Source organism: Lichenostomus cassidix, chromosome 2 (assembly GCF_008360975.1).
Source record: "Lichenostomus cassidix isolate B80296 chromosome 2, HeHo_3.0, whole genome shotgun sequence".
Lineage (NCBI taxonomy): Eukaryota > Metazoa > Chordata > Aves > Passeriformes > Meliphagidae > Lichenostomus > Lichenostomus cassidix.
Genome location: NC_139482.1, coordinates 4,040,603 through 4,066,413, shown reverse-complemented (window position 1 = coordinate 4,066,413; position 25,811 = coordinate 4,040,603). Strand labels below are relative to the sequence as shown.

Sequence of the window (25,811 nt, the reverse complement as noted above, 5' to 3'; positions counted from 1 at the left end):
AGCTTGGCACCGTAATTGGGACCCCAATTGAATCAATTGTGCACTCAAAATGAGATCAGGCAGGGTGTGTCTGTTTATATCTGTTATTTCTTCTCATTTTGTATTTTTCTGACATTTTTTCACTGATCATTATGGTCTTATAAGTCCAGGAGATAAATTAGTAACATGGAATATGTTTTATGGCATGTTGAAATGTGTTAATGACACAATTTTTCTTTGGTAATGATCACAATTAACTAAATGAAGGGCGTGTCTTCCAAGTTACTGCTCCCCCTCCCACAAGCAGTGATAAGTTTTTCAGTAGGAGGAGTAAAGTAGAAGGGTAAAATATGTTTGTTTTGTAACCCTGGCAGCCACACTCTTCTCAGATGACCTTGGGCACCTCATTTAATCTCTTTGTTCATCCTTCTCCACACATCTTTGTTCATCCTTCACTTTTCTTTCTTCTCTAACTACAAAAGGCTTTGAATAGTAGAATCATAAAATGGTTTGGGCTGAAAGGGTCATTAAAGATCATCCAGTTCCTACTCCCTGCCATGAACAGGGACACCTTCCACTAGGTTGCTCCAAGCCCCATCCAGCCTGGCCTTGAACACTTCCAGGAATGGGGCATCCACAGCTTCCCTAGGCAACCTTTGCCAGTGTCTTGCCACCCTCTGAGTGAAAAAAATCTTTCTAACATCTAATTTAAATATCTCCTTTTTTAGTTTAAAACTGTTCCCCCTTGTCTATCACCACCTGCCCATGTAAAAAGTCCCTCTCCCTCCTTTTTTACAAGCCCCCTTATCAAAGGGGAAGGCTGCAGTGAGACCTCCATTGAGCCTTTGGGTTGGAGGCTTTCCTGGGTGTTTGGATGCCCAGCCTGGGGGGGTCTGAGCTCAGCTGGGCTCTTCAGGTGTCCCAGTGCAACAACCCATCATAGCAACAACAAACACAGAGTCCTCAGTGAATGTTTGCTCCCTGGGAACGCCTGCTCTGCTGAGCTCTGTCCCAAATAAAACCCAAGTCCTTTCCCATATAATATATATCTTGCTATATATAATATATCTTGGTCATATATCTTGCTCTAAAACAAATAAGAACGTGAGTTGAGAAGAATGACTTTCAGAGCTTCCTTTCCTGTGCTCTGAGCCAGCAGTTTCTAAATTATGGAGTCTGAGAGCACCTACAGCAACAGTCCTGACCCTGCCTAGTGCTCGGAAGTAAATGGGAAGGGATCCTTGTACTGTGGCTCCAGGGACCCTGATGTTTGCCTGGAGGAGCCCTGGTGGCTCCATGGCTGTGGCAGTGGCATGGAGAGGGGGTGCTATTTGATAAAAATAAATGTGACTGTTTAAAAAAAACAGTGAGTATTTTATAAAAAAGAGTGAGATGAAATGCTTTGAGCTGGGCACTGGGCACAGGCTGGGGGTGTGTCTGTGTGGGTATGGATTTACAGCCAGCATTGCCACACTGCTGGAGACTGGCAGTGCCACTGTGGGCAGGAGAACCTGCTGTGCCCTGGGAGTGTCCTCAGTGACAGTGGGGAGGGAATAATCTTGCCTCATGGATCACAGGCACGTGCATGCCCTGGGACACTCCATGCAGGCACACCTTTACCAGAGAAAGAATTTTTTTTTTTTTTGTTTTTGTCATCAGGATAACAGCAATGGAGACGAGAAATGGAGGCAGACTTTGTCCTTGCAGCTCTGTGAAAGCAAACTCTGGCCAGGCTCTGGCTTTGCACCTGCACACCTGTGTGGCTGTGGGAACTGCCTGCTGCTGGGACAGGCTGTGTCCCACATGCTCTGGGGAAGATGTGAGCCTGTGCCTGCACTTGTGGTGCCAAGCTCTTGGGAGGGTTGGATGGACACCAGGTGCTGCTTTCAACAGGTGCTGCTTGTCTTTCTTTTTTATTGATCCTCTGAGTCCTTCCATTCCCTAGTTTTCAGAGTGATTGCTGTGTTTGAGTTTCATTCTGGAGCTTTTAACTTCACCAGGCTGCTTCGGGTCCAGGTACAGGACTACCCCTGGCTCATGTTGTGTCCTCTGGCAGGCTCTGTCACCACAGCTGCCTTCTCTGTGCTCCAGTGTGAAGGCTGTCAGAGGGAGAGTGCAGGGTCATGATTTGAGACCCAAAATCAGGGACTTCAGGGCGTGTCTCTCCAAAGGGTCACCCTGCCTTGTTAACAGACACTAACTTTGCTCTCCAGGACAAAGCCTTTCTAAAGCTGCAGATAAACTCCCTTTGGAGGATGGAAAAAAGAATGAACAGAATGGAAACTGGGAGGTTTAGCAGCAGGTCTAATCTTTATCTGCAGCATTGCTGACAGCGATGGATGCACCTCAAAGGAGCAAAGTCTGGGTAGTCTAAGGGTTATGTTTTTGTTTGGATAGTTTCTTGTTATTCCTGTTGGTGTTCTTATGACCATGTGGAAAAGCTATTTGTAAACCATTGTGTGGTGGAGCCTAGTAGATAAAACTTGAGACTGCCAGGGTTAGACAGGAGAATCTCAGATGTTTGAAGTTCAAAAAAACCCACATATCAGGGTTGTCACAGGAACAGATGTTGCCTGGATCAGATACACAGGATACAACCAGTACCTTCCTCTGTTGTCTTTATTTTAAACAACTGAGGGTTTAGATTGGATGCTTTCGTCATAGCTGTATTACCCACAGGGCTTTGGGGATAAGCTGTCCTTCTAAAATAGTTTCTACGCAGATAGAACATAATCCATTTTTTCCTTACTGTCAGTAATTCCTTATTTTTCAGTATGTTCCATTTAGGCCCAAGGGAACATGTTTTTTTTTCCTCAAAAGCCCTTGAAGCATCTTGAGTCAGTTTTCCAACAAGCATGTTCTGCCCTATGTGTACTCTGGTTGCCTCCAGCAGAAACACAGAGGTGCTGGGCACCAGGGGCTGCACAAAAGCACCTTTAAAAATCAGTTTTTCACCACAGCCTGCTCCACCCTGTGTCTGAGCTACAACCAGGTCCACAAACACACTGCTGCTTTCATTGTCTTAACTGATGTGTAGGGCCATGAGAGGCTGGATGCTTCTTTGGCCCATGAGGCTTTTGCAGCACTTTCTCCGTGGGCTCCAAAATCAGAGTTAAAGTGGCAGGATTAATGGTTTTGGGGTCAAGAAAAGATTTGTGCAAGGGAGCTGGAAAATAGTTCATTCTGAGGCAGTTCGCTGCTGAGCATCACTGTGGTGTGAGGGAGGAGGGCTAGAGAGGGCAGAGGGACTGGGTTGCAGGAGCAGCAGCCTGGCAGTAGCACTGTCTCATTTAGCTGTGGTCAAATATCAGATCTCATCTAGGTGAAAGAAAAGAGCAAAAAGGCATTTTCTGCTTTCAGTGAAATTGATTTTTGAAAGTATTTTCTTAAACCAGCTGTAATCCCTGGTGTGAGCTCACTTAAGCCAGAATCAATCCCTTTAAAAACTCTTTCAACTTGGGGATTTGTAGAAATGGTTGAAAACCTTCTAGTGAATCATCCTTTTGAGCAGTTGGTGGAGAAACAGAATATTCAAAGGCAGAAGGAAAAGGCTGAACGATTCAATTAGGTTTAGGGGTGCTACAGTGGGGCCCCAGAGATGATGCTTTGGTACCTCCTGCACTCTGCCTCTCCCAGAGGCTCAGGGAGTGACGTTTTCCATGACAGCTGTGAAGGAGCTTCACACACCAAGCCAGGGATGACTCACTGGGGCTGCGTTGTTGAGTCACTAGCAGTGAAGTCAAGAGAGAACTTCAGGAGTTGTAGCTGAAATATTTCCATTTCTGGCCAAAAGCTTTACGTAAAACTACTATTGTTGGATTTTTTTTTAAGTGTATTTTGATTCAAATGATCAGTTTTGGGAGGCGAGCTAAATTCAGTTGCACTACTGAGTGTTGCAAGTGATGATTATATTATTACTTAAAGTCATGAAATTGATATTTTGATCTGATGATTAGTTATTCTCACTATTAAAGATGCACAGAATTTGTTCCAGCTCCTCTGACTTCTGGCACAGTTGTAGGATATTTTTGTTTGGTTTAAACATAGTACAAAAGCTTGATGTTTATAGCCTAGTACCAGTGTTCAGCAAAAAACGTTCTCCTTTGCTTTTGGCTTGCTGTGAAATTTATGATTGTCCTTAAAACAGCATTCAATGAACATACCATACCACTATTGTGGAAGAATAAATTATTGTCTCCATTGAATTATTGTCCTGAACTTGCTTGCAGAAGAACAGGAAGGATGTAATATTGCTCTGCGCTTGCTCGAGTCAAGAAGTGAAAGCTTGAAATTGTTCCTGATAAGTGTCTTAAGTCAACAGAAACTCTCAGCAACCTGTGTGCACACAGCAGGTAGCTGGCTGCACCAACAGCTTCCTTCTGCAGTTTCTTTAGGAATCATTGCTTTCGTGGTCAGACATGTATTTATCCCTGGAAAAATATTTGCTGATGTGAATGCGTTATGCAAGGTGGCCGTCAGCTGTGAAAACAAAACCGTCTGTCTGTGGGTCTCGTTAGTTTTTATCAAAATCACTCAAGCCATAAAACACGTCATTTCATCTGCAGGGCTGCCTGTTTCTTCGATTGAGTTTTCAATCAGGCCACCGCGGGCGTTGCTGGGACAGTTTTCATCACAGGCAGCGCGCTGACAAATATTGACCCTATTCTCCATAGCATATGTTAAATGCAAAGGCAGAAGTGTTGAGAGCCTCAGATCCAAATTTAGTGGTGCTGTGATGGCAGGAGAAGTAGGAACTGGTCGCCAAAATAGTTTGCAGGGCCCTGGTTGTGTGGAAGGAATGTAAATAGAGATCACTCTACTTGCATCGATGCCCCAAGCCGTGATGGGTAGACTGAAAGGTTTTAATACTTTATATTAAAAGGTATTTCCAAACAACCTGTAAAATTGCATGTGCATTGTATCACTGGTTGTCAGCTGGTGAACACACGCTGGCAATGAGGGCAGAGTGCTGTGCTGCAGATCTCGAGTTAGAACAACCTGCTGAGCATGTCGGTGGAGGGGGAGTGGAGAGGAGAATGGGTGAGGAATCAGCAGCTGGGACCTGCTGTAATTCACACCCAGGGAGATGAAAGAGCAGAGCCGGCAGGGCTAAGGAGGCACAGCACAGCGGGGCTCATGCTGAACCCACTCGTGAGTCATTATGTTCAAGTATCCCTCAGGGACGAGGGTGATGGATAGCCTTTGGTATTCCCAGCCCAGGGAGCTGACAGTGCTCCAGCTCCCGCTGATTACACAGGTCCTGATCCCAACTGCGTTTGGCCATTAGCATCAGCCACCCCTGTGAAACCGAAATCAGCTGAATGGCTCTTCCTGGGGTGAAACCAAAACGAGAAGCAGCACACGGGGCACGCTCAGTGTGTTGTGAAATCCGTGTCGTGTCTCTGCAGGATGGTCCTGGGGTCAGGTAGCAGCTTTCATCTGTTCCTGACAAGATGCTGAGCTGAGGTACAGCTGGTGAGGGTCTGGCGTCTCTGCAGACATGCAGGATGGTGTGCAAGCTCTGTATGGCTGAGCACGTTTCTCATCTGCATTTCTTGACAGTAAACAGAAGTGACTTACTGAGCCAATTAGAGTGGGATGGAGTAATTCAGTGTGACTGAATGCCACATTGCACAGATCGCCTGCTAATGACGGGGGGTAGGATAAGGAAAGGATCTGAGGAGTTCTTCCCCCAGAATGAAAAGCTGCCCCCCTTCCCTAATGAGTTACTCGAGGAAGGCTGTTTTGGCAGTGCCCATACAGTGACCCTTCTCTCCCACTCCATCAGCAAAGGCACAAGGAAAGAGAAACACCTGTCAGTCCTTGTCCTTCACATGCTCAGTACTTTGTAAGAGGTGCAGGCTCAGTTTCTTATTTTCTCTCTTGACAAATACTCTTGACAAAATGTCTCATCTCAAAGGGCTGCCTATCAAACAGGAGGAAAACAAAGGGATTGTGCTCTGCCTCTGTTCTTCCTTTCCCTGTATTCTTTGGGATTACTAAAGAGTTTACTGTTCATACTCCCAGCGCAGTCTGGACATGTCAGTTGTGGAGCGGTGATGAGAGAGGAGATGCCAGGGCTCTCCTCTCAGACAAGTGCTCTCATCATTGGGAATGTTGTCAGGCTCATCCTTTTGGCTCTTCTACACCAGAATCATAGAGTGGCTTGGGTTGGAAGAGACCTTAAAGATCATCCAGTTAATTTCCTTTAAGAAGTGTTCCTTCTGCATGTGGAGATGAGCTTGTGAGTGTAACAGCAAGCTCCTTGAAAGCCGTGAAGAGAGAAATCCAAATCAAAAGAGACACCCAAAAGATACATTTGGTTGCTTGAAAACATCATAGCTGTCCAAAGTGGCCTCATGAATCCTGAGGGCCTGAGTCATCCCTGCCTGCTATGCCGTGGGTGAAAGAGGAAAAGGGCACTGGGCTGAAAATCAGCAAGGGAGAAGCACAAGAGCAGCATCCAGTGATGAAAACTGAAAGGAGGGTCAGAAAGAAAGTTCTCAACATCTCCCTGAGAGTAGTTCAGACAGGAGGGATATCACTGCTGTATGTCTGTGTCAGTGGGGAGCCTTTGGCTGTCCGAGCAGCATCCCCAGCAGCCAGGAAGGCTGACCAGGATGTAACCTGTGTGAGTCGTGTCTGGAGGCCAGGAGGCACACAGGCTTCCTTGTGCTGTGCGTCATGTTTTGGGCTCTGTACAAACCACCTCCTCAGCAGACGCAAACACTCCGAAGTAGATGCAAACTTTCCAGATTCTCTTCTGCTTGTGGTTATCTCCCTGCTGTGGCGTGATGGGGAAGGAACAGGGAGGCTGCAGGGAGATGTGATTGATGGGTGTTTGCTGTGAGTGTTCCTCTGCTGTGAAACGTCCCTGTCCCCCTGTTGTTTTTGATTTCTCCTTGCAGATAGCTCAGCTGAACACACAGTTAGTTTGGGACTGCTAATAGAGTGCACTCGCTGCCTGGGAGCAGCTGATAAAGTACTCATGGTGGGTTAAGATTTTCCAGAAAAGAGATAACTTTAGCAGATGGCTTGGGCTGAGTCCTTTGGCTTCAGCTTTTTTATTGATAGATGAAAACAGTACACACAACCAAGCTATGGAACACTATAAAAAGTGTCCTTCCTTGCCCTGCTTTTTTAACAGCTCCTGTGGTGATAGTTTCTCTCCTTGTCTCTTGTGTGACTACAATAGACACCAGTCCTGCTCTTCAGCCTTCCTTGTACCTTTTCTGTATCGAGGAGCTCTTTTATCTCCATCATCCTCTTCTCAGCACACCCTGAAGAGATCAAGGCAGCCCTTCCAGACACAGGTTTTCAATCTTTTTTCCCTCCCACACAGCTCTCTTTTCCAGTGGATTCATGCAGCCACGTAATGGTTTCCAAAGAATCCATTCTAAATTTCCAATATTTAACATCAGATTTTCTGGTCTTGGAAAATGAGGCCATTGCCAACCCAAAGTTTAGGACTGATTGCACAAGCAGACTAACTAGCCATTCTGAAGGACAATAACTCTTGTGAGCCAAGCAGTGGTGAGCAGTTGGCAGGTGGTGAGGAATAACAGGATGATCCTTCCACTTCACTGCCATAAGCAGAAGAGACCCAGAGTGGAGGAGATTTCCCTACTTAGGGACACATCAGCATCTGAGATGCTCAGCCTGCACTTCCTTTCTGGTCAAGGGTCCACTGTAGCCATGGATTAAGGGTATGACTTACCTTACCCTGAAGTTTTTGTTTAAATATGGCTGAACATTTATGTTCCAAAAGCTGCTTTTTTCCCCCACTGGCTATAAAAGAAGGCTAACTAAACTTTAGGTTTTTTGATTGAATTGAATCTGGCCAAACACCATAGAATGCTTTACATTAAAGGTGAAGTCCCACCTGAGGCACAACCACTATAATGTGATTAATGTCTTAGTTAAAGGGCAAAATCACCAGCAAGGTCCAGCTGTAAGGGAATTTAATCCCTTTTCTTTCCAAGCTGCTTTTAGCACTCAAACCCATAAACTTTCACTCAAAGGTAAATTGGCCAGATAACATAATTCCACAGCAGCCCATCCCAATCCAACCTTTTCCTCCCCTCCCTTCAGCTGATCAACTCTTGGCCTCTGCGAAGTGATAATCAAAGACCACACAAAGATAAAGACTCATCATTGTCAGGGAGGAGCTTTGCCAGCTCCAGGGAGCTCCTCGTGGTGAGTTCTTCTCTAAGACCCAAACCAGCAAAGTGCTGTGGAGGGTGTTTGACCACCCCAGCATCTGGTGAGAAGCAGATGTTAAGTGTTGCTTTTGGAGAGTCGCTGATTTTTGAAGACCGAAATTTTGTGTGGTTTTCTGTTTGTTTTTTTCCCCAGCAGATTAGCATTATCATGACTGCTCTGGGAAAAAAAAAGGAAAGTTTTCAGACTCTAATGAACATCTCATGAATTTTGGATGATCCCAGTGCAGCCATGCCAAAAATGTGCAGGTGGATACTGAGCTGGGTTTTTCTACAGTGTTGACTTTGAATGAACTGGGTGCTTTAACAGTGAAATGGATGTTTAAAGGCATGTTTCTCCTATTCAGACAAACCATGGAGATATTTTATACTCATGCACTGCTTTTCAATAAAGCTCCACACCAGGTTGCTCCAAGCCCTATCCAACCTGGCCTTGAGTATTTCCAGGGATTTGGCGTCCACAGCTGCCCAGGGAAACTTGTCGCAGTGTTTTGTAGATGTATTAAGTGACCCATGAAAGACAAAAAGAGGCTGTGGGTGCTGCTGGGAGCTTGCCTGATTTCAGCCCAGTTGGAGGGCACTGACTGCTCTCAAGGGCATTTTAGGGTTGTCTCCGTTACTTTTATTTGTTTAGTAAAATCTCTTAATACACTTTCCTTTCTGGATTGCTTTGTGTGCACATTTTGCAAACCTGGAGCAACTTCAGGGTTCATTTCAACCTGCTGAAGAGCAGAGATGGAAATAGGGAAGGATGGTCTTGAAAAGAGCGTTTTGCTTTCTTACAGCAGAGAGGATAAAGTCTACCCTTGACAGGGGTTAGGATGGAGTATGGGTGACACCAGACTGCTCTGAAGTTTAATCATTGTCTCCTTAATTTGCACTACCATGACTGAGAGGAACAGAGGGGATCTTAAATTTTACCTTCTCACTTTTTTTTACAACCTGAAGAAGGACACTTTTGTTCCCTACCCACCTCTTACTGACATTACCTCTCATTTTGTTTGGAGAGACTATGGACTTCTCATCCCTGGAATTGTTCAAGGCCACCTGGATGTGGCTTGGAGCAACCTGGGACAGTGGAAGGTGTCCCTGCCCACAGCAGGGGGCTGGAACTGGATGATATTTAAGGTCCCTTCCAACCCAAACCATTCTATGGTTTTAGGATTTTCCTGTGGGGTGTTGTTCACAGGGAGGCACAGCTCCTCTCTCCCCATTCTCAGGGGGATGAGTCAAGGGATGCTCAAGTCAGAGATGCTCCAAGGACTTGGAACCAAACTCTTGGCAGTGATTTGTGTCTCATAAACAGGACATCACAGTATGGCACCTACGGCATATTCTGCTTCTTTGTTAAGTAAAGAACGTGGGGAAAGAGGTTTTCCCTTTAAAATTTCTTGCTCTTTCTGTGCTTTTGAGTTTTCTTTAGTACCAAAGCTTAGGGAAGGGGGGAAAGCGAAGGGGACCCTCCAGAGGTTTCAGGGAAAATAGAAAGATAATTTTTTTTTATCCCTCACCAAGAAGAGATAAGGCTGGCTGAACCCATGCTGACAGCAGGCTCTGCTTTCTTTCCACAGTCTCCATTGAAGATATTCGGGATGTGAGGTCAGGCCATAAAACAGAAGGTATGGAAAAATACGCCAAGGATGTCCCAGAGTATCGCTGCTTTTCCATCATCTTCAAAGACCAGCGGAAAAACCTGGACCTCATTGCGAGTTCAGAGGATGATGCCAACCACTGGATCGCTGGCCTTGGGAAAATCATAGCCCACAGCAACTCCATGAACCAGAAACAGAAACTCCAACAGTATCCTTTGCCTTATAAAGTGATTAATCACAGACAAAGATGCACTTGTCTTTCCCTGTGGGTGGGGATAGTAGACTAACCTCCTTTTTTCCCTATTGGCCCTGAGCACTGGGTTTTCTCTTGCACTGATTTTGCACCCAGGCAAACTCCCTGGTTTCCAGAGCTTTTTCTCCCTGTTTTACAATGATACCAGCAAGAGTGGAGTCAGGATTAATGTAGCTCCTTAAGCAAAGAATTCCCTCTTTCATGGAGCTCCAGATAAAACAATCATTATTTTTTTGTGTTCTTCAGGGGTCTGTTTCACTTGCATTGCAGTAAACTCCAGGACAGACACTTCTTGGCAAGGCATGAAAAGCCCATACTGTTTACTGTGTTTCTCGGTAATACAAGGAGAGGGAACTGATTCTCCTCACTGCCAAATTTACTCCAGGGTAGCTGCACTGACTTGAGTGAAATTACTCCTTATTTACCTCAGCATGGGAGGAAGTTTTGCCCTGAAAAAATTTGCAGTTGCTCTAGTGGCAATGCAGAGATCAGAAAGGAAAAGGAGCAGAGCAGGAAAGGAGAATTCACTGTGAAATGGAGAGGGATTGGGTATTGGGTGAAATCCTGGCTCTGCTGAATTCACAGGGCGTTTTCCCTGGGGCTTCATTTCACTCAATAAGTTGCTTTGCAAACAGAGATTTCATGTATATGAAGAGCAAATATCTGTGGGTGCAGTTTTGGAGGGATTTTCTTCAGCTCCTGTATGTCTGAGACTCTGACCATGACATCTGAACCTGTTGGCTGACTTCACCCTGATTCACAGAGCCACAGCAGTAGTGAAATATTAAGTTCCTTTAAGCTTCCCAAAGGTAGATATTCAGCTATCAGAAAGGAAAGCAGATACCACTCTCAGGGAGAGAAGGCTGGGTGGGCTTCATGGCTTGTTTGACACCCAACATCAGAGAGGAGAGACAAAATCCTCGGCTGGAGAAAACCACAAAGCTGGAGGCTGAGAGAGCACCAGGAATTCTTGCCCTCAGCTAAGGCTTCATTCCCTGGGGGTTCTCTGCTGGGTAATGATGTACTGATAGAGAAGGAGATGGTGCATAAATGCTGAGCTTTCATCAGGCTTTATTTTGCTGTGGATTCTCTGAAGTCTGAGAAGCACTTTCACAGCCACAGTGCTGTTCACTTAAAAGGAACCAGGCTGCATTAGTTCTGAGTGCCTGGGATGTCCTGTTTTTATCTCCTGCACTCTGAGTGTCTTTTTTGGGTGGTTTTTCAAGCTCTGGGCTGTAAGGTCACTCCTCAGCCACCCCACAGTGTGTAGGGGAAAATCTGGGCTACAGAAATTGTCCCTGGAGCATATCAAGTTAAATATATTGCTGGAAAACTTGCCCATAAGAAGAGGCAAGATTGTTAAGGGGGGAAAAATAACAATGACATTTGCAAGGGAAGAAGGCTGTAAATTTCCAGCATGGAAAAGTGCCTCTCTGTCTTTGGAAAGCAGAATCGAAGCTAAATAGGGTGGGTAGGCAAACCATATTTCTGGAAGAGTAATTACTGTGCAGTGCTGGCTTCCAATCTGGGCTTGTCTCAGGCCATTTAACGTAACCTGGAATTACAGAACAGCATGATTTCTCATTTGAAATTTGATGATGTTTAATTAAAGCCTGGGATTTTAAATTTAGTCTGCCTTCACTGGGTTTGCTTGGCAGCGTGGGCTTACTCAGATCTTCCTTAAACCTCAGGAGTGCTCTCTGCATCTGTGAGCACAGAAGGGGAAGAGTCAGGAGATGAGAAATGTTGTGTCCCCTGCCTGTCCCCCCTGACTGCAGAATTGCCTTGCAGGGTATCTTTTCCAGCCTCCCAAAGCCTTGCAAAACAAGTAAGGAATGTGCAAATTTTTGAAAACAAGGATTGAAAGCAAAAACCCTGTTAGTTTCAGATGGGGCTTGTTCAGTTTGTAGCACAATGGAATTGCCTGTGGTAGAAAGGGACTGGATTCAGTGTCTTATGTATTTTTCCAGTCCAATATTCCTACACTGATAAAACTCCCACATGCTTGATGAGCGTTTCTGATGTTCTTATACACACAGTTCTGCTTTAATAAGCCTCAGATTGAACCTTGCAGCAAGCTGGCATAGGTTGTTTAGCAAATATTGCAGGTATGTGTGCAGGGAAGACTTTAAACCAGGAAATACAGAGGACTTTTCATTTGAGCAAGGTGGCACCGTCTGCTTTGGTTCTGGGGTTTATGTGTGAGCTTTTCTTCTGGTTTGAAAGCACTCACCAGAAGTTCTGCAGCATTTCTGTTCTGAGCACATTCATGGGATATCTGCCAGGCAGTTTCAGTCATTCCTCTTTGGTTTCTAATAGAGGGCTGGTAGCCCTGGAGCTGGCATATCCTTTAAAAACAAGAGGCAGGAAGCAGGCGCTCCCTGGATGTATACAGAAATGGGAACAGCTTTTTCCTAGTCCACCCAGGCCCACAGAGGGGCATGAGGTGAAAGGGAGACCAGCAGGCAGGACTGAGAAATGGTGTTTGTACCAGGTGAGGGTACTTCCAGTTGAAGTGCTTAGTTCATCCTCTAAGCTCTCCCAAAGCTGAGGGCATCCAGATGGATGGGGAGATTGGATTTTTTTGGGTCAGAATACTGCTGAAACAAGAGGCTGAGCTCTCAGTTGCCCTTGCAGCAAGAGGACTCACTGTGTGTGTCTGAACTCTTCCTGGGCTCTCTGATTTCCCTCCTGGGAAGGGATCTAAAAGAAAAGCATTCTCCATTCACAGACAGGACCTGGGCATCTTCTTTTGCAGATGCATTTACTGCCCACATTTTGCCTTCCAGAGAGGACTCTGGGTATGTGCATGACCTCTGGGTGCTCATTATCAGAGGAAATGATGCAGACACTTAAAAAAATGCGGTTTTTTTGCAGTGGTTAGCACAAACCCAATAGTTTCTATGCACAAAAGAGTAATTTTTATCCACCCCTATTGCTTGGCTCTGGCTGTGGCAGATTAGATTTCCTCTTGGCTCACCAGAGTTGGGTGTTGCTCCTGCCTCTTGTTTTTGGGGAAAGCTGTGAAGGGGAGCAGAGGTGCAGGGTCAGGTGTGAATGGGTGGCACCAGGGTGACAGTCTGAGCAGAGCTCTCTGGAGCAGAGCTGCTGGAGGGGATGTTCTGCACTCCAGGGTGGGTTTGATGTGCTCCCAACACAGCATCCTCTGCTCATGGCAGCCTCATGACTCAAACTTGATTTTCTGGGAAGAATCAGTCCAAGCCAGACCTTGGTTGATGGCTCTGGAGCGTCCTTGGGAAATGCAGCCTCTCTTTATTTTGGTTTCCATGTCTAAAGAAGGGGAATATTAATATTACCAGGCTGAGACGGATGTGGGGTGAGGTCATTGCTTAGCACCTGCCAAGATTTTTAAAGTCAGAAAGTTCAACTTTCCATGAGACAAACAATACTCACAAACAGTTTACACATATCTCCATCCCTAGGAAATATTTCAATGCAGGGGTAGCTCTGGTGAACACTGTTTCAGGGTTATGTCTACAACCCCTAAGGCTGTCAATGCCCTTTTTTGGGGTCATTCTGAAAGGCCCAGTTTAAATGTTACAGCACTATATGCCTCAGATGGTATTTGCTAATCCTGAGCTTTACTCTGATTAACATTCAAATTGGGCATTTTTTTAAAGTTTTTCTGGAATGAGTTTCAAGCATTGTTTCCTATGTGAGACATGGAAGGTTATTCTTGGAGATCAAATTCTTACTTTGATCATTTTTTTTTCTATTGAAAAGTAGATCTTTTTCTGGATGACCTTTCTTATTTGACAGTAAAGCAAATTAGTCAGTTCCATGATGCAAAAAGCATGGGGTGTTTTTGGTCTTTAAAACTGCAGTGTGTCTCAAATATCTAACTTTATTTTCCCAAGAGGCTGAAAGAAATTGGGAGACCCTGTTCAAATTATCTGATATCACATTAAAAAGCTCATAGCAATTACTCCAGATCCATAGATATACTAAAGTGATTAAAAACCAAGCTCTTATGAAATATGAACACAGTACAACACAGTAACAGACCCTGTGCATTTCATCAGGGGAGGCCAAGACCCACAAAGTTTGGTTTGATTCTGCTCACAACAAAGTTCTTAGGACACGTAGGTAGAAATCCCTAAAAATATGCTGAAAGGGAGTTCAAAAATTATTATTGGTGCTTCTTTTGGAGTTCAGTGTTCATTGTGATGCCCTGAATATTGAACAAATCCATGACAATGAGTTTACCAAGCTTCTCTCGGGAGTGCTTTTCATTTTTTCCTTTATCCCCTTTTCACCATCTGGAGCAGAATGTACTTTCTGTCATAAAAGAGAAATCAAACTGTTTCTGGCTGCGGCCAGAAACTCCTACAGGGTAAAGAGAGCTGCTCCAGCCTTGGCCAGATGGTGAAAAGCTTCTCCTGGGTCATGATCAGTTGTATCACAGCACATTTCCCTTCTGCCAAAGCACCATTTTGCTCTGTGGGAGCAGAAGGTGAGATGGTCTCAGCTGTTCAGGGGGCTCACGCTGATTTACAGCAGCTGGAGAGGTGGATCAGAGCCTTTAGAAGAGGATTTCCCCCCCACCACGTGCACCAGAAGGTATTTAGGTGTTTAGGCTAAGCACTGACCTGGAAAGATTTCCTTACATCACCCTGCAGCTGGATCCACACCTGCCTGCGGAAAGCTGATAAAAACAAAGACAACAAGATGAGCCTGAAAGAGCTCAAAGACTTCCTGAAAGAAGTGAATATTGAAGTCGATGACTATCATGCCAAGAAGATTTTCCAGGTAATGGGAGCAAGCAGAAAAAGGGTTTGCTGTTGACTGAGGTCAAGGTCTGCCACAGCTTTCAGCTTGGGATGGAGAGCTCACCTAAGATGAGCTCCTGGCTTCTTTTCTTGGACCAAAGATGGACTCTCAGTTTTTGGTGCTCAGCAGATTCCCACTAAGTTGGGCCAGCACAATGCTTTTGATGAGAATGTGTTAAGATCTTTCTTCATAATCGATGCCTAATTTTGCCATGAAGCAGAAAATGAGATGCAAATATGGATAATGCAAGAAAAAGGGAAGCAAAGCTCAAGTCCCAGGTGTTTCAGGAGTTTTGTGTGCCACAACTGCATGTCAATGCCTGAGTCTGGCTGAAATTTGTTTGGTTACAATTTTGATGCCTTCTCAGAGGAGGAGGGTGCCAGGTGACAGGGATAAACAAACAAACAAGAAAAAATAAAGTGCAAATTAAGAAAAAGACCTTTCCAGATTCACGATAGATACATAACATTGCACCCAAGCCTGGACTAGTCTGATTGATTTAATACTCCCAAGGCATATTTAATCTGGTCAGGGATGTACACTTCTAAATTCTAAAGATTCAGCTTGCTGGATAAGCCTATCAGAAGATAAGAAAGGAATGAAAATTTCTTAGTTGTTAAGCTTTTGCTTTCTCTCTAGAGAATCCATCCTGCTGAGGTGAGATAAAACATCTGGATAATTTCCAAACTTCCATCCTGTCTGAAGGAGGATTTGAATTAATGGGTGTGCAGTTTCAGAAATGTTTTTTTCAGATCAGTGGTAAACAATGTGGGTGGTTTTGGGCACTGGGAAGGAGTTCTCCTGCTCCTCCCTGTGAGCAGGCAGCCTTTCCCAAAGGAGGTCCAAGTTTCCTAATCATTGCTTTATATACATCTCACTGGTAACTGCAAGAATTGGGGAGAAGATCATCAGCAGATCTTAAAGGATTTCAGCTTGCAAAATATTCCAGTTCTACTGCCTGCTCTGGCTGGTGTGTCCCATCCTTTATTCCCTTCCAGGAAGACCCTGGAGGAATGGAAATAAGGCTGGGAATCCACTGATGGAGTTGTATGTCTCCATGGGAAGAAGTTGCCAACACTTCCTTTGCAGTCTGTGCAGGTGAAGCCAATAGGGAGCAGGGTGTGAATCTCCTCATGCTAAAGGATACATTTCACATATAGGAGATTAACCACTCCTACATCTTCAGACAACAACAACCTGAAGAAATCACCCTTGCTTTGTTTATTTTTTAATTTTTTTTTAATATTATAACTTTTTTTTTTAAGAGGCACAGTCTCCTCCCATTTCATGGACCTCTTTTGCTGTCTCAATAGTTACAAGGGAGCTCTAGGAGAGGAAACCTGATGAAGTTAATCCTTTTTGCTTAAGGACTTCGAGTAATTGCTAAACCTTGATTCAACCCATGGAAATGCAGGGAATTAGTTGAAGTACCATCATTAGGCAAGTTAATTGTTAAGTTTCCTGTATAGCCACTGGAAAGAGAGGCTCTTTGGAGGTTAATTCAGATCTCTTGAGGGCTGATTTGCCTCCAGGAAGGCTCTGTCTTGCTCCTAAAGCAATTACATTTTCAGTTTGCATCCTGCCTCAGCTTAGATGGACTGGGGCATTGCAACCTATTAAAGGGTGATCTTTTCTGTCTCAGTGAGTTTTTCTTCATTTAGTCACAGGAAGGAAGGGTGATCAGGGGTTCAAGAAGGGGCTGCAGGGCACATTCTCACATTATTCTTGCCTTTCATCACATGACTCTGTCCACATTTAAGTTTGAGACACCTGAGTAAAATGTGTGCAATGCAGCCAGAAATTATGCAAAGCTCCTCTCATTGCTCACTTCATTTCAACCTGAATATTCATTCTGGGGCATCAGAAAGGTGCTTTTCCTGACAGGCCAAGGGTCATCCAGGACTCACAATTTGTGATACATACATGGGAGGTAAAACGTGGGATTTTAGGTTGAGATTCTCTTTCTAATTTGCAGCTCTTGTAGCCAAAGCAGAAGGAACTCACTTTTATACCGTGCATCTGATCTGTCCTGGAGTTTGGTGCCAGTGCCATTGTCCTGTTTTCATCACAGCCTTTAATGGCAACTAATGAATAAATTTCCTGAGGCACATCACTTAAAATGCCAGTTCTCCAGAAGTAATATCATGTCATTTTCCCTGTCATGTCTTAAAGAAAAGAACATTTGTAATTCATGACATCCCTGCCGTCTCCACCAGCTGCTTTCCCTCTTTATATTCCTTTTGCTACTGCTAAGCATCATGCTCAGCTTAGCTTGAGGGATCTGCCAGAGACACAGCGCAGGATCATGGGCATGGAAGGCAGCAAGGAAAAGGCAGATCCTGGACTCCCAAAGCTAATTTGGAGGTGTTTGTAGTACTGAGCATGTCACAGGTTGTCCCATCCCTAGGATGAACCCAAAGCTTCTACCCAGCAGATTCTGAAGTCAGGACAAGCTGAACTCTTTTTTTCTGTCGCTTCAGTTTGTGAAACGCTGGGCATCATGAGAATGTTCTTTGTTTTATATGAGCTCCATAAGCAGATAGGGAAGGATTTGCAGGGGATGAAAATCCCTCATTATCACCTTGCTTGGGACACTGCCAAAGCCACCGTGGCCATCACTGAGATCACTGGCAGAGCTAGGTTGAGATTAGTGTGATGATTAGTATGACTGGTTGAACTAAGACATGCATTTTCATCATAAAAGCCAGGAAAATAGCTCTATCTGTCACAAGGGATCAAAGACGGAAAGCAATTTAATTCCTCTGGTTTGACAAGTTGAAGAATTCTGCTAGGAACAAACAACAAAATTAATATCGGGATTTGCTACAGGAAAAGAAAACGTTTCTGATGAAAAATTGAACCTGGGAGTATTTTAAGTAAACTGGAAATACTTGTTATTGGAAAAGCTGTTGTCCTTCATGGAGACATTAACATGCAGATCTCAAGCTCCTAATCTTTCATGGTCAATCAAGTCCTTGGCTGTGGTGCTCTGTCAAAGATGGTATCTACTGGAAAAGTTCAAACCCCAGAGGAAGATGGAGATTCTGAATTACAGCTCCTTGAGAAGATTAGATCTGATTTGAAATCTGTGGGGATTTTGTTACTTGGCAGGTTTTGGATGAGAATGGAAAATTTCCACAGAGAGGTGGATTTTTTCATACCTAAACATGCACATGTTTAGCAGTTGTGGGTTTTTAAAGTTGGTTTTGATGCCATCTTTACAAACAGACCTACTGTGAGTCTTGACAGCCTCTTGTGGTCTGAGCCACCAAGGGGAGGGTTCTTTTCACTTTACTCACTGGATTTTAGGCTTCAGTATCTATCATTATTTAAAAGAGTTAATTATTTCCCTTTATTCCTCCTGAGATTACATTTCAGTAATGTAATCAGAGATAACAAGGGTTACATTTCTTTTCAATCTTGATTTGTGCTTAGATTATTTTGAGCTGTCCTGACTGAAGCCTACCAAGAGGTGGAACTCAAGGCCATGCCTGGTGCTTCTGAGCACACTGATAATATAAAAATACTAATAATTGTAACTGTTCTATGACTATTGGCCTTGTCAATGAGAACCATTGTCATTGACCAAGTGCTTCTCACTCACTGGCCAGTAACTCTTTCCAATTATTTTGTGTTCTGCGTTGTGTAGCCCTGGTGCAGATTACGGCTGGCCTATGCCAGAAGGAAAGAAGGTTTTCACTCCTTCTCCCCTCTACGTTTACAGCACTGTGACAAGTCCAAAACAGAGGCTCTGGAGGATGATGAGATAGAGGAATTTTACAAGATTCTGACAGAGAGGAAGGAAATAGACAGCATCTTCCAAAAGTACTCAGACCCAGAAGGGTTCATGTCCTGCCAGAACCTGGTGAGGTTTCTCTATGAGATGCAGCAGGAAGAAGATGCTGTTGTTGCTGCCCCTGCCTTAATTCAGAGATATGAGCCCAATGAAAGAGGTAGGTTGAAAACCGTGGCTGGTTTGGTTCAAAATCTTACTTTTTTGATGAACTATGAATTGCCTTGCTGCTGGTTTTTTTTCTGCAGTCCTGTGTATTATTTTCTCCCCACAGCTGCTTCTAAAACACCACTCTCCTAGGGGAACATTAGCAGCTCTAGGAGAGGAGGGCAGAGGAGAGCCTGGAAATCTCTCTCCAGTTTTATTTTGGGTGCATGGAACAGCGGGAGAGGGGCTGATACAGGGTTGGCTAGAGCATGATGAAAATCCTGAGGGAAAGACTCAGATGGGTTCTTCAAATGCCAAGACCTCATGTGGCTTTTTGAGGTCAAGAATGTAGCAATATTTGTGTTCTCCAGAAGCTGAAGTGGAGGCAGATGTTGATGGTGGGCACCTGTAAAGCCATCAGGTGATGAGATCTCTGAGCAGAGGCCAAGGAAGTGACAGCTGTTTGGGAGGACAATCCCAGAACTGTCTGTCTGCTCAGAATGTAGGTGAATCACTAGTCTGGAGCACCTTGGAGTGTTCAGGGAACCAACCCAGGATCATGGGCTGGTTTTGCACTGTCCTGGTATTGCTTCAGGAGAGGGACAGGGTTTTGCAACTGTCAGACTTTAGGATTAGACTGAGCTCTAGCTCAGTCCCTCAAAATGGGGAAGAATCAATTTCTCCCCTAAGCTGGGGATAATTTTGTGTTTCCTCTTTGCAAATCATGTATTTCATTGGATAATCTAGACAGGATTTTTCTGGCTGTGTTTAGACATCTGACAGCTTCTCTGGGTTGGCATAAAGAAACCTTGAAATGCTCAGATGGAGATTTTTATGCTGTAAATCTCTAGAGACAGATGAGGTAAGGACTGTCTGACACTTTTAAGATGTTATCAAGGATGGTAAGTGTCATAAAAAGTGAAGAGGCTTTAAAAGCATTTTCAGGCAGCTGAAGGTGTCATCCTTGTCTGCAGAGCATCGATGTCTTTGCTATTACTGAATGCCTGGGGAGCATGTTTTGCCTCTGAGATCCCCAGGAGAGCAGAGGCACTGTGGTGAAGGTGATGGTGGTGTCCCATTTTCAGTGTGGGCTTTTCTGTCTGTTTACCTGGCAGCCAAGAGGGGCAATGCCATGACCAAGGATGGTTTCCTGATGTACCTGCTGTCGGATGAGGGGAACATCTTCAACCCCTCCCACCGGAAAGTTTACCAGGACATGACCCAACCTCTCAGTCACTACTTGGTGTCATCCTCACACAACACCTATCTCATGGAAGACCAGATCACAGGGCCAAGCAGCACAGAGGCCTATATCAGGTAAATATGTGTGTCTTTGTGTGTGTTTGGGAGCTTAACCTGCTTTTTTTTCAGAGGACATAATTGTCTGTGCTGATGGATGCAAGAGGATCAAGAAGCAATCTTCCACCAGACCAGGTAATATGGGCTGGCCCAGGTTCTCAGGGTGAGCTGTTTCTAAACCAGGTTGGCTGTGCCCTGTTTTTCACAGCACTTCAACCTGAGTCTCATCTGGTGTTCACCTGAGTGTAAGATGTATAATCACTACATAAGGTGTATAATCATTTGGAAGCAGTGTAAAATATCTGCAGTCACATGGAGGCTGGATTGCAGCCCTCTAACCCAGTGTTTAAAAGCATGATGCTGAGGAGGTGTTGCATTCCCCAAAATGAGGCACAAGAGAGTGCAAGGAGCTTGCAAGATGCAAAGATTCCTGGGATAGAGCTGCAGGTCTGGATAGGGACTGGAAGGAGCCAAAATGATGCACAGTGTCATGATGCTTGTGCTCTGTACTGCCTTTTGGGAGTAGCCCTTGGCAGAGACTGTCCCTACAACCATGCTGGAGTTTGTTTTGGAGAGACCTATTTGGAGCAATCTCAAAAAAAGAGATAGAGTGTGAGCTGATGGAGCAGGCTGAGTGATCAGGAGACTTACACCTAGTCCCTCTTCAGCATCTCAGATATTGCCACAGCACTTCTGCACAGAGCATTAGGTGTTGCCTGTGTCTGCCTTTAACAAAGTCTGATGTCTCATGGCCAGACGGGTGCAGTGACCTTTAGTAATTTACACAACTTCCTTACATTACTCCTTGTTTTCATCAGGTGAGACAGTGTTTCCTTATGAGCCAGTCAATGACTGCAATTCTGTCTTTGTTTATGTCTTGTCTTATTCTCAGGAACAATGACTGTCTAGAGTCACAAGGTCAAAAGTGTGGAGAGTGAAATCTGGCACAAATTGCTTTTCAGTAGCATTTTGAACTCCTCTTACAGTGTCTTAAAATTATAGATGTATGTTTTGGTTGTTAAAAAATAAGTCCCATGATTCTGGCATAGGCTTCCCAGAGATTCTATGGATGCCCCATCCCTGGAAGTGTCCTAGGCCAGGTTGGACAGGGCTTGGAGCACCCTGGTCTCATGGAAGGTGTCCCTGCCTATGGCAGGGGTTGGAACTGGATGAGCTTTAAGGTCCCTTCCAACCCAAACCATTCTGTGATTCTATGATTCTATTGCAATGAGTTAAAGGAGTTGTGTAATTGGAAATGTTTAGGGGAATTACTGTAAAAAAGACAAGATCACCTTCCAGACAGATAAGGGGGGAATCTACATTTTAAAGTAAGTTAAATTGGAAGTATGGATATGTATAGGTGGGAATTTCATGTGGAAATTCAGTCTCAGTTTGGGAAACTGGCACTCAGCAGTCTCCCTAGCTGTGGTGGAGTTCCCACAGCTCCCTCCCTCCCTCCCTCCCTCCCTTCCTTCCAGCTCTGAGGATTCATCTCTCATGTCATATCAGATCTAGATGAAGAAATCATCCAAGCTTTGTGACCTGTCTTCTAAGGCTGACTGTCATTCTTCCAGTGCAGCCACTCTTGATTTTCTTTTCTCTTCACCGTCTTTGGGGAAAGACTTGGGGCACAATCATGAGTGTCCTTTCTCATCTGGCACTCACTATGTCTTATTCTTTGGATAATTATACCTTGGACTTTCACTACCTTATTTCTCAGATCCTTCTGTGCTTTCCTTGCTCAACCTTGAGCTCTCTTTGCTGACACTGAGCTCACCTGATCCCATCCTTTATCTGCTTTCCTGTTTTTCCAAGCCCCTTTCTTCTCCCTTGCTCCCTGAAAACTTCCTGTCAGTCTTTCCAGGCAGCACCTGTGCCTGATGTACTCTCATTTGGAGGTGAAGCAGAAGGTGTGGAACCCAACCAGGTCCCTTCTTTGTTTCCAGAGCCCTCACCAAAGGCTGCCGCTGCGTGGAGCTGGATTGCTGGGATGGCCCCAACTCAGAGCCTGTCATTTATCACGGCTACACTCTCACCTCCAAGATCCTCTTCAGTGATGTCATTAAGGCCATCAAGAACTATGCATTCAAAGTAAGGATGAGGGAACTTTCCTCATGTAGCACCACACAGGACTGACAGTAGATCTCTTCCCACCCAGCAGAGAGCATAAGCAATGAAGGCTTCACCTTAGCATTTCTCATGGGGACAAGATGTGTCCCTCTGTCTGAGCATCCACGCTCTGCTTCCTGCAGAGATCCATTCCTGGGAGTTGCTGGGCAGGGAGAGCACCATCTGAGGATGAGTTTGAACCTGTGCTAGCACAGCTGCATCCTGGACCCAACTGCAGTGAAAATGATGCCCAGTATCTTGAGCATACCTGGTGGGAAACACCAACAAGCCCATTATTTATGTCTCAGGGTCTGTTTATAGTTTAGAGGATCCTGTGTGCTTGTTTTGCTTGTGAAGGACTGCTTCTATTCTGCTTTAAAAGGGATGAGCAGGGCTAGAGTCTTGTATAGCAGCAGAATTCACAAAAACCATGGGTCTGTCCAGACTTACTGCACTTTGTGCTGTTTTCCTTCAGTGCACTTGGGAGCTGGTGCCAAGTTTCCTTTTGGGCCATAAAGAAGTGACAGTGACCATAATGGCAATGCCCTCAGCACACAGAGTTACCTGGGGGGGCACAGGGAACCAGATCAGGCCTCTGCAGGAATACAGGAAGGATTGATACCCCTTGAGGATTTGAGCAAACACTGTGATTTCAAAGCCCCTTCAAAGCCCTTCAAGGTGGGTAAGAAGGTGCTCTGACCACAGTGCAGGTGGAGAATGGAGGCACAGGGAGTGCCCCAGAAAGTCTGTGAGAGGCATCCTGACCCATCCTGGTGCTCTGTCCATTGCATCATCATCATCAGATCATCAGCACAGATCTGAGTAAAATTAAATTTGTCCATTTTTAAATCCTCGCTTTAGGAGAATATCAGACGCTGCTGTTGACACACTCATTTCCAGAGAAAACAGCACTGGGGTTTACACCAATTTCTCCAGGCTGGTGATAGTGCAGAGTTCACTGATGCTGTGTGTTGCTGTCTTGTTCCAGACCTCACCATACCCTGTCATCATCTCCCTGGAGAATCACTGCAGCGTGGACCAGCAGAAGGTCATGGCTCAGCACATGACCACCATCCTGCAGGACATGCTCTTGGTTGCCCCAGTCGATGGAAACAAATCCCAGTTCCCATCCCCAGAGGTAAGCAAGGACACTTTTTGCCTTTTAAGGGTGGGACAAGAGGGAAGTTTTTCTTCTTGCTGAGTGCAAAGCTCAAAACTCAAGGGGAAAACCACTGCAAGCAGCCTGAAAGTAAAATAAATTCAAAGTGTCCTCCCATTGAGAATGGCGTTGGGTGGACATTGGGGATGGCCTGGGTTGGTGGATAGCTGCAGCTCCCTTTAAATTGCATTTCTTTGCTAGAAAAATCATTCACTAAAAATTGGATGAACATGCCTAGTCAGAGCTGGAAGGAGTTTGTGAGTGAGATAAAGCTGGCAGTCAGCAGGGGAGAAAGGAGAGGAAAACGATCCACCCAAAATACCTTCTATATTTGCTCTCCCTCTTCCTTTATCTCCTTTCCCTTTCTGACTTTCCCCTGTTATTTGGGAGTCTCATGCCTCGTTTGATACAATGCCTAGCACAGAGGGAGGCTGCTCTGGGTTGGTCCCTAAGTGCCAGGGCAATAAATTAGCATGAATTGTGATTTTACTGCTGCTGCTTCAGCAGGACCTTGGCTCTGGCATAGACAAGGTGCCTCCACTGGGAGAAGTGACTCTCCCAGGGTGAGGATACACCCAGCACAGAGATCAGTCTTTGCAAGCTCTTACTGAGTTGGAAAAATATGTCTTTAATGTCCCCTCCTGACTTGCTGTTTATCCTGGTGCAGGATCAGGAAAAGTGCTGATGGCTTTTCAGCTGATGGCAGTGATATGATGACAGAAAGGAGAAACACCAAGCAAAGCAATGTGTGATTTGTGTATGAAAGGGAATCACCCCAACTTCCAAAAGCTGGTTTTTTTCCATTCCTGTGCTCATCTAACCTCCTGCTCTGATTGCCCAAACAGACACAAGGCCCCAGCTGAGCACAGTGCTCAGATCTACCTTAGGGAATGGATTTGGGCTGATCTGCTCCATTGGAGGGATTGAACCATTTAGTTTAAACAGAAAAAAAATTGCCAATGTTGCAAGACCTGTCCTTTTCCTTCTGGTACTTTTCCTGCTATGGGAAGTAGGGGAGGGCAAAGGGCTGAAATGCTGTTTTTTCTGGATGTAAAAGGCATTGAAACTGAAACATGAAGGAAAAACAAACAAACAAACAAACCAGGAACCTCTTGGCTTTTCCACTCCCTTGTGACGTTGACATGAGGAAGCCCAGGACAACAAGGAGTTTTTTATATCAGGAAAAGGGTGGGATCTGCCACTGGGAAAAAGGGCTGAAGGCTGTAAATACAAACAGTCGAAGGATTGCTGCTGATTGTGTCAGCAGGGCAACGTCAGTAATTAAATGAAGATTGATACGCTTTGGATTTGTGCTAACGATTCATACCACAGCCCGGGGCAGGAATCTGATTTATTAGGCTCCATTCAGGAACAGTGTTGGGCTGCACAGATGATCTAAATATCTCCCCCAAGCTGCTGTCTTTAGGTCCCAATAGTAAATTAAAAGCTGCAGGATGAAAGTCCAAAAGCCACATGAAAGCTCCAGGGAGCACCAGGATTGCTGGGCAGAGCTGATCCAGTCTCTGCTGCTGATGCCCTTCTGCCCCATCCCTGATCAGCACAGGGGTCTGCCAGGGCCCCTTCTTCTTGCCTGAGGTTCTTGAGCTGAGTTTCCTTCAATCCTCCCAAAGCTCCTGCAGTAATGTGTTTCTCCCCTTTTTCTGGTGCCACTCTTTGCTGGTGCAGCACTTTGGTTTGCAGCTGAAGGACACACAGAGAGGGAGATGTGACATCAATTAGTGCATCTGATCTGCACATCTCCTCATGAATGTGAACATTTTGCTGCTCACAGCTTCTCAGGAGCCTGGAGAGGTAGATATCCACATCCTGAGAGGGGGATGTCAGGTGGCAGTGCTCTGACCCTGTATATCCATGTCTGTGAGCTCCTTAGGAGAAACAGTCAGAGGAGCTGGAGGTGTGGTTCACCTCTTTCTTAGTGTTTGTCCAAATAGAGGAGGAATCACACCCTGGGAGTGTTTACTTCTCTCTGTTGACTCTAAAGGAGGTGTTGAAGCCACAGAAAGTTTGTTGAGGTGGATCACTTTACAAATCTTTCATTCCCACTGAGATGAAAACTGGAATTCAGACCTTGCCTTGGCTTTCAGGTTGCTCTTAGGGGAAGGAAGCTTTCAGGTAGGATAAACCTGTGTATGCAGATGTTTTAAAATCCTCTGCTCATTGCAGCTCTACTGCTTCTGGTAAAATCAGAATGCCTTCCTTTAGGGTGGTTTCCATGTCCCAGTGTGTCAGAACCATTTCACCTGCAGAGCTGAGCTTGTTCAGTGTGCAGTGGAAAAAGTGGGAGAGCAGAGGAGCTGTACATCTGGGGGATAAGGAATGCCATTTGTAGGGCATGTGAGGAAGGGCAAGAGCTGCATCTATTCCAGCAGACTCCAGTCTGTGTTCTCAGTGGAGTTCAGTGTCCTTGTAGCCTTTCCTGAGGTTGTACTTCACCTTGGGCTTGCCACAG

At 45.1% G+C, this 25,811-nt stretch overlaps 1 protein-coding gene across 3 annotated transcripts in view; it reads left to right on the top strand.

The window, feature by feature from the left end:
- Positions 1 to 25,811, top strand: part of PLCD1 (phospholipase C delta 1) — a 49,151-nt gene that overhangs the window by 13,452 nt on the left and 9,888 nt on the right. For 2 of the 3 annotated variants that reach the window (XM_085050170.1, XM_085050168.1), the window contains exons 3-8: positions 9,770 to 9,998; positions 14,684 to 14,813; positions 18,484 to 18,787; positions 19,890 to 20,091; positions 22,020 to 22,164; positions 23,171 to 23,320. In XM_085050170.1, the coding sequence (XP_084906296.1) occupies positions 9,770 to 9,998; positions 14,684 to 14,813; positions 18,484 to 18,787; positions 19,890 to 20,091; positions 22,020 to 22,164; positions 23,171 to 23,320 (1,160 nt within the window). The remainder of the gene's footprint in view (positions 1 to 9,769; positions 9,999 to 14,683; positions 14,814 to 18,483; positions 18,788 to 19,889; positions 20,092 to 22,019; positions 22,165 to 23,170; positions 23,321 to 25,811) is intronic. The other variant, XM_085050171.1, reaches the window with a different exon arrangement.